This window comes from Gobius niger (genome assembly GCF_951799975.1).
Source record: "Gobius niger genome assembly, chromosome: 6".
Lineage (NCBI taxonomy): Eukaryota > Metazoa > Chordata > Actinopteri > Gobiiformes > Gobiidae > Gobius > Gobius niger.
The window spans coordinates 8955573-8967268 of NC_136857.1; the positions used below are offsets into that span (position 1 = coordinate 8955573).

General features: G+C 41.4%; 1 protein-coding gene across 3 annotated transcripts; it reads right to left on the minus strand.

Moving 5' to 3' along the window:
• Positions 1–120: 120 nt before the first annotated feature.
• raf1a (Raf-1 proto-oncogene, serine/threonine kinase a) lies at positions 121–10402 on the minus strand. Of its 3 annotated transcripts, none has more exons than XM_079557685.1 (18): positions 10095–10402; positions 8814–9040; positions 8000–8112; positions 7572–7674; positions 7341–7498; positions 6962–7054; positions 5689–5842; positions 4734–4793; positions 4527–4551; positions 3529–3638; positions 3331–3448; positions 3154–3238; positions 2881–3057; positions 2757–2803; positions 2531–2649; positions 2331–2462; positions 1097–1231; positions 121–1013 (listed from the first exon to the last, which is right to left on the minus strand). In XM_079557685.1, the coding sequence occupies exons 2-18, from the start codon at positions 9012–9014 to the stop codon at positions 873–875; spliced, it is 1971 nt and encodes a 656-aa protein (XP_079413811.1). In that variant the 5' UTR covers positions 9015–9040; positions 10095–10402; the 3' UTR covers positions 121–872. The 3 variants fall into 3 exon arrangements, with proteins under 3 accessions (XP_079413811.1, XP_079413810.1, XP_079413812.1); XM_079557684.1 differs by having other exon boundaries at positions 4674–4793; XM_079557686.1 differs by lacking the exon at positions 4734–4793.
• Between the last annotated feature and the right edge of the window lie 1294 nt (positions 10403–11696).

Consider the following 11696-nt stretch of genomic DNA (forward strand, 5'->3'; position numbering starts at 1 on the left):
TATCGACAGAACACGAAGAAGTACTTCCACTAACGACTATAACGAATAATCAGTAGTCCATTTTGGCACAAAAAAATTAACTTAATTTTATTAAAATAGTGAATAGAGAACTTTCTCGCCCAGTTATACAATATGTTTAACCTCTTGAATGAGACATGATAAACAGTACAGTTAGTCTCCATGTGATTTAAATATTTAAGACAACAGCGAAAGTCCAGCTCATGATAAAGCAGAGGAGGGACTCAGAAAAGTGTGTGGTATCTACACATCACTGACTATGATACAACTGATACTTTTGCAAAAATGTGCAAACTCCCAAGCCGTCCATCATCCTGGTACTGCTGCAATAGTCACTGTATGTCTGAGAGGACCAATGAGGACTATTGACAGTTAATGTCCATGACAAAAAACAAAACAAAAAAAACAAAAGGAACAAAAAAATCATCTAAGATTTTTCTCATTTAAGACAATGCAAGAATCAACAACTCAATAGACTACATCCCGAGACCCCTTCAGGAACCATGTGAATGTGCAGGGATTCCTTCTCTGGACAGGTGTGCTTCACAACACTCAGTCCATCTTCCTTTAAAGTCCACTAATGCGGTCTTTCGGTAGATGTACAGTACTGAATGTATTTACAGTTGTAAAACCATGAACAGGAGCGGCAACGGTAAGGCACCATCTTCATCGTCATGTGGGTCCAGTTTGCCTTCATAGATAATCTCTGATGCAGTGTCCCTGCAGCCCCAAATCCCACTGTCATGGACGTCTAAACAGTCATTTATTTGCTACAGTCTATGGTAGTTTATCACTTTGGAAGTATTGCCTTTGGATCATTAGAGGGACGGAAGTGACTGGATTTAGTGCAGTCTTTAAAACACCGGCAGCCGGGTGGAGGTCAGAGTGCATGTGTTGATGTCCTCGGTATGGGACGCCCGGTGCAGGGATGGTTCAGAGGCACTGCGGTTTATCTTAGGAAGAGCGTGCTGCAGGAGCTCGATAGATGAGAGGATCTAAACGAACAGTGAGGAAATTACCACACAGCGTAAAGGCAATGCAGTTTTTAGAGAAATTTAGATCATAATATCTACAGTACCTGTGGAAAAAGAGGTCTCTCGTCTTTGGATTTCTTAATGCAGTCGGCTACCAGCCTTTTCATGGCTTTGGGACAACTCTTGTAGAGCTTACTGAGGTCTGGAGATAAGTAGCCTCTGCCCACCATAAAGATGATCTGGCAGGGGAGAGAGTGGATTTATTAGACAGCGACAAATGAATGTTATGGAGAAGATGTAGCTCTGAGTGTGCTGCCAGGTTATCTGAACAAGTCATTCTGTCAGGGTAGGCTGGGGTACAGTGCAGTATCGAAACAACAGGAGGCACACTTTGTCCTGTTTGAGGGCAGAGAGCATGAACCAAATTAAACAAGGACTCCGACCCGAGCCAGGTCCTGAGGTCTGTAACCACAGCACACACTCCTGCGACCTTCTCTCACACACCTCCAGGATTGTGTTACTAAATCTAAAATTAGCCCGAAGGCTCCAGGGCAGCCGTCTCAGAGGGCTCGAGGCCAGCTCAACAAACGCTGTAGAAAACCACAGTGTATTTCCACTGGCCTCCTCGGTGTCACTGTGCAGCTGAAGAACAATGGACTGAGCACACAAGAGCTTTGAGGCGTTTTGGCATTTTATATTCACAAGCATAGGAATGTGTCATTAAAGTGGTACTCAAATGATTTTCTTGTAGTAGAGTGATCTTTACTTGGCACCACATATCTACAGTGTAAACGCGACATTTGGGAAAGAAAAACAGACCGAGTGCACTGTTGTGTCAAAAATATAACTCACTTTCCTCCAAGGAATTCAGAGGCTAAATTAGCACAGTGTTAGCTTGGCGATCCGCCCTGTTCACGTCTCACCTCTGTCTCCCTATTAACTCCTCGGGCTGAGACGAGCCAATTAACTCAAGTGAGCATCGGGATGTGTGGGAGGGTCAGAGAGCTAGAAACATGTTCAGGCAACAGCTTTCACGGTTTGATAAGGGAGTATTTCAGGTAGTGCAGCTTTAAGTTTAGCGTAAACAAACGAGAAGATCCTTGATTTTAACCAACAACCACAAAACTCTTCAACATGAACAAATGTGCCCCAAGACCATTACTCTTTGTACTGCACCAATTCATGTGTTAGTTTGGAATGATTATTTGGAGAGAAAAGTCACTAAGGTACATTACTGCATACATCATATAGTAATAGTCAGGATATGGACTGACCCTAACAGCTAAGGTACAAGTCAATGTTGTATAACGCAGCATTGGGACACTGTAATGCATTTACCTGATCCCTGTTGGCGATCTGAGAGTACGGGAGCTCTCCAGTCATGAGTTCAAAGAGCACAATTCCATAGGAATAGACGTCGGACTGGAAACTGTAAGGATTGTTGTCCTCCATTCGAATCACTTCAGGGGCCTAGAAACATCTATCTTTAGATTTATTCTGTATCTACTTGTAATGTTGCATGTTAAAAAGCCAATCACCATCCAGAGAATTGATCCCGAGGGCTGCTCCACTTGATGTGAACCACTCCACCTGGTTTTTACTGTTGCAAGACCAAAGTCGCCTATTTTAACGGTAAGTCCATCGTGCAAAAAGATGTCTGCATTGTAATTAAAGAATTACAGCTGAAATGGTTTGGGTCAATCAATCTACAGCATATTCTACCAGACATAGCAAAACAATTCATTCCTAAAGCTATAAGGATACTGTTGGATTTCATATCACGATGGATGATGTTCTTTGCATGCAGGTAGCTGCAAAACAATGAGAACGTAATTAGTTGAGTCAATATTTGTCCAGCCCTTTTGTTTGTGTAAATACTGAGACTCACTCCATGCCCTGTGCCGTTTGCCTGGCGATGTCTATCAGCTGGATCATCTGGAAATTGGTCTCCAGAACGTGGATGTGCTTGTAGAGACTGCTTCCTTCACACCACTGCGTCACTATGGCCAGGTTGTCCTTTGTCATATAGCCCATAAACAACAGGATATTGACGTGCCTCGTTTTCCTGTGGGCAGAGGCACGAGCGAAACGGAAATCACAAAATACAGACAGATAAGATAATGGTTTGCAGAGAAGTATAACTGCAGTAGAGAGAACTTACCGTAAAACAGCAACCTCATTCCTGAAAGCCTGAAACTGCTCTGGAGTGGGATCCTTGACTTTTAAAATCTTTACTGCTACATCACCTGCATGGACAAAGGAAAATGTTCTGAATATTTTATGGATAATGGTTCTGGCAAACGTATGCGGTAAATCTTCTCTAAAAGACAAATCGTACCATGCCATTTCCCTTTGTACACGGTTCCAAAAGACCCTGAGCCGATGCAGGAGTGCAGCATCACCTCACTGGCCTCGATCTCCCAGTAGTAACTGGAATCACGCTTGTCTCGAGGTCTCTGCGTGGGCACAAGAGAGATGTTTAAGATGCACATTTGAAGCAGACAAGGAATCAACACAATTCTTTGAGAATGCTTACAATTTTATTTTTTTCCTGAGTATTGAGGGACGTTGCCCTCTCGCGCTGGGCAGGAGCAGGGGGCTTGGACTGGCCCCAGCCAGTGGGGCTCTGGTTGGGAGAACTACCTGCTGCAGAGGCAGAACATGAGACAGAGACAATGTGATAATTACCAACAGCACATTACTGTGGCGCGTGTGAGACTGAAAAAACAAAAAGGAATAGTAGTCACAGATATAAGTCCAGGTTACAGAATCATCTCTTCAAACTGACTTTTAATACCTAGAGCTCACTGAATTATGTCTAATACTTTTGGGTAACACTTTAGATTACAGCCCTAGAGATGTCCAGGAACAGGTAACAAGAAAGTAATTACACAGGTTTAATAACAGCGTACAAAAAGTTATGAAAGTGTACAACTTGTAGGTCTATGTGTAACAAAGGGGTACAATGTGTAATAAAGGTGTACATAGCGTCTCACTTTAGATTACAGTCCACACAGACGTGTAGTTACACATTAGATACAGTGTATTTGCGCATTAGTTATACGGTCATTTTCCTATCTATATGACGGCAAAAACACCTGCAACTACACACACACTAAATACACATTTGTTACACTATATACACCTTTGTTACATCTTGGAATGTGTAATAATTACCTGTACTTACATGTGTAATTACTTTCTTGTTCCCTGTACCTACACGGGGAACCCGTGGGCTGTATTCTAAAGTGTTACCGTACAACTTACACTGCAGGTCCTACCCCTATACCTTAACTATAAATTATTTACTTAAACTTTTTATTTTTGTACAACATGAGGAGCTTTAGGCTGGTCTTACAAGGTAGTACACTGGGGTGTGGTTTGTTTGCTGCTAATTTTCGTGTGCAGCATTATGTTTTTAATGTATAAAAAGTGCTTTGCAAATAAAGATTGATTAATGATTAATTGAGGATTTATTCAGGTGAGTCAATGCTAATGCTTCACATTACATGACATGACGGGTTTGTCACTTACCCGAGTTGTGATCACACATGGCATCCTGCAAAAAGAGGCAACATTATAGTCGATTTTACTCACAGAAAAGCTGAATTCTTGTCTTATACTTTGGCTTCTCTATTGTTCTGTGGTATGACATGCTACCCAGACAGGCTGTTTTCTAACCTTGTCGGAAACCTCTGATGTGGCCTCAGCAAAAGACTGGGAGAAGTGCACTATACCTACTTTCCTCTTGAGCCAGAATCTATGACACCAGGAGCTGGAGGAGGCATTCAGGCCGTCTAGCTACTCCCCAACAGGGTAAGAAAGGAAGGAAAAAAGAAAAGGTAGAGGAAAAGTTGAGGAAGGCTGGCAAACGGAGAGCCAAAGAGTGCATTTACAGACCAATGTGCGCCATGCAAAACTGCCAGCTGAGATGGTCATGGAAGAACAGTGTGGTTAGAAAAGGGGAGAGAGAAATTAATCTAGCATAAAATCACCAAACAAAGCTTCCATGGGGATAAAACCTGTCGAAGCAGATAACTTAATGGAATGTAGATGAGCAGATAAAAGCCATGAAGTTGCAATGCTTGTAGGACTAAGACAAGGACTAATCCAAAGGAGGACAATACAATAAAATACTCTCTAAACTAAACAAAGGCTAAAACTGCAGAGGAACCAGTTTGACGCCACAGTTTGAGGAACACTGCTCCAGATCAGCGCTTTTCAGACTTTGCACACCAGGTACCATCTCATTAAATAATTGTGGTTCCAAGTACTCTTGGGTCTTAAACAGATTTTCACTGGACTAAAGTATGAGGGTAAACCAGAAAAACTCCTAACTCGTAAGGCCCTATACCTGATTTCTTTTCCTTGCTTCCAGATGTTTGACAGGGATGAGTTTTTAAGCACTTTTCACAATCTGCATGGTCACGCTAACAAACTAGCCTGCAAGTTTGCCCGCTTCATATTTAGATGCGCAGTATTTTTTTTCAAAAGTTATTTACAAATGAAGTGCCTTTAAAAGCAGGATCATGTACAATCCGTGCATTAACAATAGTCATTTTGCCCCATCTCAGTCAAACTCTACAGGTCGAGCACATGTTGTGAATGTTGTTAAGCCAAACAAAAGAAAGCAGGACATGTTTAAACCGTGCACTGAGGGGCTGCTTGAGGAACCCGTGGGGCGGCGAGTAGATACCTCCATCATGCTGCTGTCGACTGGCAGTGTGGTGCTGACCATGTGGACGTTTGGTGTGGAGGTGGAGCGTTGCCTCTGAGAGAGAGTGCCCCCTGGAGATGAGTAGGACGTGTTGTAGTTGAAAGCGTGAGGCGTGGAGTATCTGTGAGCGGAGCTGTCAGGGCAAACAAGCGTCAAATATTTATACTCAGCTACTTTGTTTGTTTTCATCTAAATGCGGTGCTTTTGTGATGACATGACACACGGCGTATTTAGAGCATGTGGGTGTGCAGTAGAGTAGGGTTTTTGTTTGTTTGTTTTTTTCTCTCTCATCTTAATGTGTCAACAGATGTCTACTGCAATCATATTGCTAGTGTTTTGGTGAGTCCAAATGTCAGTTATAGTTTCTATTTAAGCTTTAAAAAACGTTTTGATAATAGGTTTATGATCATTTGAAAAGCAAGTATAAACTGTCATATTTTTCAGACTATTTTGGGAGAAAATTAGACTAATAGCAGGGTTGTCAAACCACGATTAATCAAAAGAGAGTTATGGAATTATTCATAGATTAAAGGCACACTGCGTAATATTTTGGACTACACTGTTGCCATCAGTACAAAACATGCTACAAATGACCAGCTCAACACAGAAGTCAATGTAGGTCCAAGTATTAAAAATGTGTGTAATATTTAAATGAGAATGAACTGTTATTAATAAGTCTGATTAACCTATAACACATATACATTTATTGACAGAACTACAAAGAAATATACACATTGAAAACTATACTATATTGGTCAAAAAGAAAAGTTTTAAGACAAGTGACCATTTTAGTCCAAAAATAACAAGGATCACCAGTGCTCACATAGTCTCTCTCTGCTTTGCCATCTACTGTTGCAAACAATATTACACAGTATGTACAATACCCAATTGTACTTTTGTTTGACGCTGATAAACAACCAAGTTTAGAACACTATTACCTCATCAAACACCACCCGTCACAAAAGAAATCCACAATTAGCAAAGCAAAAGTATGTTTCAAAACAACGTGTACCGCTTGATACGTGGTGTTAGCGGTTACAGCCGAAGTGCTTTTTAAACTATTTTAAAGTGTGTCTGAAACAAGGGAGCCTATTCACGCCACCTATTACATCAGCCTTTGAAATGTAAGCCACAAGGAGTTAATTTGATAAAGATTATAGCTATTCCAAAATGTGATTAAAACTGGGTGGGTTTATGGAAAGAGATAGGATTATTATGATATTATCATGTAAGCTACGTAAAGATTGATTACCTTGGAAACCTTGTTAAGGACTCTCTCATTCTCCGAAACGTCATTGGTGGAAGTGATGGTGCACTACTACCCTCACCGGGAGTCGGGCACAACCTAAAAATAAAATGGAGACACACAGTTAGGGCTGCGCAATACGTTTACAAATCAAAATTCCCTTCGCTGTACCAGGACAAGAATAGCATACATTTCAGAATACGTTTGTAAATGGTATACTGTATTTCACTGTGCAGATAAAAACAACTTCAGATTTCAGGGCATGAAGAAGAGGCTCATTATCAAAACAAGTCCTCTGCTGGTGCGCCCTTTTTGTTTGAAACTAAACTTGGACACTGTGGAAGACTGTAAAAGATCAGTACAAATAGATTATGGAGACACTCACAGAAGCTGTCTGATGTTACTCCAGTCGACACACATCGTTGGTACTTTGGTGCTGCAATGTTCATGGAATTTGTAGCCACAGGTTTGGCATCGAAAACCGTTTATAAGGAACTTCTGGCAGATATCACAGAAGGCTAACTTCAAGTAGGTTTTCCGAACCTGTAAGAGAAAGCAAGAGAGGGATTACATGAGTGTCAGTGTCTTTGAAAAGAATCATTACGGTGGCACTTACGAAATTATGTGTCGTCAAGGGCACGTGATCTAGCACTTCCACGAGGAGCTCCTCACCGATCAGAGAAGTAGAGTCCGTGTTCCAATCCATTCTGAACTTTTTACTGAAGTGAAGAAGGGAAAGCGTTTCAATGCACACTAAAGTACATACGAACACAAAACAGGCCAGTGTTTCTCAAACTGAGGGGAGAGTCTCATTGGTGATACATGGGCTACTCCAGGTGGATCTCAGGTTCCTTTGCATTGCTAGTCTTTTTATGTTTTTGTCCTCCTCTGGGACAGTCTTCAATTAGAACATCGTTAAGACCTGGTTTAAATCTGCTGGTGCTTGAAAAGCTTAGATATTTTTAAGTGGTACTTGGCTTGAAAAGTTTGAGAACAACTGGAATAGACCATTTCTGGTTCCACACTTGGACTGTTTCAGCTTACCTTCCTTGCGCCGGATGCAATTTGAACACGGCGCAGCATTCAGGCTGCAGACCTCTGACCTTTAAGGCTTTAATCAGGCAACTGTGCAAAGTCATACCCGGTCGCACATTTACCTGTGGAAACAAAGCACTTACTACAGTTCTGTACACCACCATACAGTTAGCCTGGCATCCAGACTAATCTCCGATGTTTATTAATTAATAAACAGGAGACTAGTCTGGCGAACCTGTCATAGAAAAGCTACTGCTTGAGGCGGGACTAATGTGGGACAACCGAAGCGCATAGCAGCCAATGAGAACATAGCGGATGTGACGACAGAAACAGCGACAAGAAAGTTGAAGTCATTCGGACATTAACAGTGGCGCTCCTGCCACACGGAGTTCAGTAAATGACTTCTTCAAATGGCCTTTGATTTATCAACTTTAGACACATGACTTTTTTCACATATTAAGGTCAACATATTACCCATCATAATTAGTTACTATATCGCATGATACGTATCGGATTTGCCCCTGAGTATCGTGATACGTATCGCATCGAGACAAAAGTGGATCGTCCCAGCTCTATAATCTAATAAATTGTCATACATAAATCACATTTTTTACGAGACCAAACTGTTATTCTACTGCTGAATAATGTTATCATGGTGCTACTCTTCATATATTTTGATTTTTAGCTTTGATTCCAAATTTGTAACAATTTTCCTTATTCCTTATTCTGATGATTGTTTTTGTGAAATTCTTAACAAATCACAATGCCTTCAAAAATAAATAACCCTGCCACCCTGGAGGGATTGTGTATTTTACAAACTCACCACAGTGCGCTGTTGGTTTGGGAGGTAAACGCGGATCGTGCTGCTCGTCTTGGAATCAGGCATCTTGCTGTCGTCGGAGGCGCGGCGTTGGCAGGGGAAGCCTTGGACCATGGTGGGCGACAGGCAGGGGCTCTCGAACGGCGAGTCCTTCATACTGAACCCGTTACTCAGAGATTTCCACGCTCCCGAGAAGTGCTCCATTAGAACAGCCAAATGCTATCATCAGTCTGGAATAGAAAGAAAAAGAGTTCAGAGAGCGTTGCCACTGGACATGTTAACTAATTAATAATACAAAAGTTCACAATATTGGTCACAAGAAGCATATTGACGTGAAGAACTTCAAAATATCCTTCCTTGTAGGGCGGTGGCAACCTGATATAGCAATTATAAAATCAGATGTGGTGTTTACAGTGCAGGCAAACAAACCAAAAAATGATATTGCAAACTACTACTACTCCTACTACTATACTTGCATGCATCCTACAGCCTCAATATCTATCACCAAACACACAACTGTGGAGGAGAAAGACAGGCCAACATTTAGTCCAAAACAAGTAGGTATGCCCCCTCATTTGCTTTGTTTCCAATACAAACTGCAAAGGCGAGCAGTTCCAGTTATTTTCAGTACAACCTCACTACAAAAGAGCACGACCTCCAAAGACCTCTCAATAGCGCTCGTGAGTGGATCACACGAAAACACGCCAACTCATCCCTGAGCATATTTGGTGGTTTTTTAACACTTTCACTGGGGGGGAAAATGTCGAAATGCTTGTCGCTGTGGGAGCTTTTCGGTAGCAAATAAACAACAGCCACAGCAGCGAGGACTGGGGGCCCAAAAGTACCTATCGATGGGAACCTTAAAAGCTATTGTTTGATTACTCAGCAAAATGTCACGTTCGCTGCATCCAAACGACGTGCGCGTGCAAAGCGTGTTAGCATGTTGGTAAAAAGCACACAGAACCATTTTAGTGCACAACAATAACATTAGTGTACCTTGAAGAATAGGGAAACAGAAGGAAAACGTTTTGCAGACACCGACTGCATAAACACAAGAAGCTAAGTGCCACTACGTGTGTGTTTTGAAGGCCTGGCCACTGCATTACTATGATTTTTGCTTAGGCCCTCTCAAAAAAAAAAAAAGAGACACTACTATAACAAAGTTAACATCATCCGTTCAAACTGGATTCCTCCAAACAACTTTACAGAGTTTAAATAACCTATGAGACGAGATTAAAGGTACGGGTTGAAGGCTACATCGAGCGGCTGTAGCTAATTGCTTACCAAAAGACGTTAGAAAAGTTGTGCTCCGCCATAACTTCAGGAAAAAGTGGCGTCGGTGACATCATATTTGCAACGCATTCACAGCAGAGCGGAAAAAACACGAGTCTAAATAAAGCGTGCAAGTTAGACAAAAACACAAGCACTCCGGGTTAGATCAGGGTTACGGTACAATCATGGAAATCGGTTTAGGTGTATTTTAAAATCACATTAAACGTAATCAAGCAAACGTTGTTTCCCCCCCGCTGCCATTTGCGGTAAAGAACCAAAAATTCCGTCTGACCTCAAAGCGGCACGGACACACACACACAAACTAAAGGAGCGCTTTCACAGTAAAACTCACCCGAATAAGTTTCTCGACCATGCTTCGGTTTTCTGTGTTTGGTTTTTCAGCAGATATCCGTGCTGTAAAGGAGAAGGTGGAGAGGTAGGAGTCCGCCTGACGCCAGTGATTGAAACAGGACCTATAGTCATAACAAGAGCAGCAAGCATCACTCACTGAGAGCGCAGCGAAGAGCAAAAAAACAAAACAAAAAGCCCTCCCACTTTTTTAAGTTTAATATATTTTTAGTGCAACTTTTGTAGCGTGTGTGTGCAATTTTTAGAGGTTTTTTGTATGCAACACATAGCTCATTTAGGGAGAGTATACCGTTTTAAAAGCCCATTTGGAAATCTTTGCAATCAAAGTGTAATACCTGTAATTGCTTGGCCTATTAATTAGTTATATGCCCATGATTTAATGCAGGCCTACTTTTTGAGAATAAATATTGTGTTTCTTTGTATTAACCACACAAGAGCGCCATCGGCAGGTTGATAAAAGTCAGTGCAGCTTTAAGAACTAATTTGAATGCACTCTTTTGCAAAGGGCACAGATGAAGATGAGAGACTAAAAATATATGGTTATTAATGTGATACTTGGAGTAGCATTGTGCTCATTGTAGAATCACTAAAAACTACTTACCTCAAGTTGTCATCATTTGCTGTGGTCCATAGGCGAGCAAATAAAGACAGATTATAGAAAGATTATACATTAAAAATATCCCAGGCAAACTGTCTGAGTGGCTCCAGCCTCCACAGTTTCCTTAAAGCAGAAAAACCCATCCAGTGCAAATTCATGTCTGTTGTTGAAGAGCTGCTACAAATCCACATTAAGCATTGGTTCGCATGCAAAGTTGAGTTTGTATTGCTTCAAAGAAATCTGAGAAAACAAATGGAAAAAAAATCACCACACACTGTAGGGCTTTCTGTGAGGACGAGGGAAGGGCTTTGTCATTGTTGAAATTTAAGGTGTCCCTGCTTAACTAAACATATATAATCATTCATTATATATAGGCTACCCATTATATAACTGGATTTTATAAAATTCCAGGTAGCCCAATGTTTAGTGAATGGTTTTGATATGCTAATAAGAGTACAAGCTACATTTATAGCCTTCTACTTTGTGACTTACAGAACCACCTTAAGACTGGGATGAGAGTTTATTGATCTGAGCATCTGAGCACTGAGATGGGATACTACTGCATGTGCTACATTGGGATGGCTCGGTACAAAGAGGACACCAATAGGGAACCAGCTAGAGAGATAGAAGAAATATGAATTACTTAT

What these genes read in the sequence shown, in the direction of transcription:
- raf1a (XM_079557684.1), bottom strand. Translation starts at nt 9,014, where the DNA reads ATGGAGCACTTCTCGGGAGCGTGGAAATCTCTGAGTAACGGGTTCAGT. An exon ending in CCTTGACGACACATAATTTC is followed by an intron (nt 7,499 to 7,571) that starts GTAAGTGCCACC and finishes TTTCTCTTACAG; the next exon opens with GTTCGGAAAACCTACTTGAA. An exon ending in CATGTGTGATCACAACTCGG is followed by an intron (nt 3,639 to 4,526) that starts GTAAGTGACAAA and finishes CTGCCTCTGCAG; the next exon opens with CAGGTAGTTCTCCCAACCAG.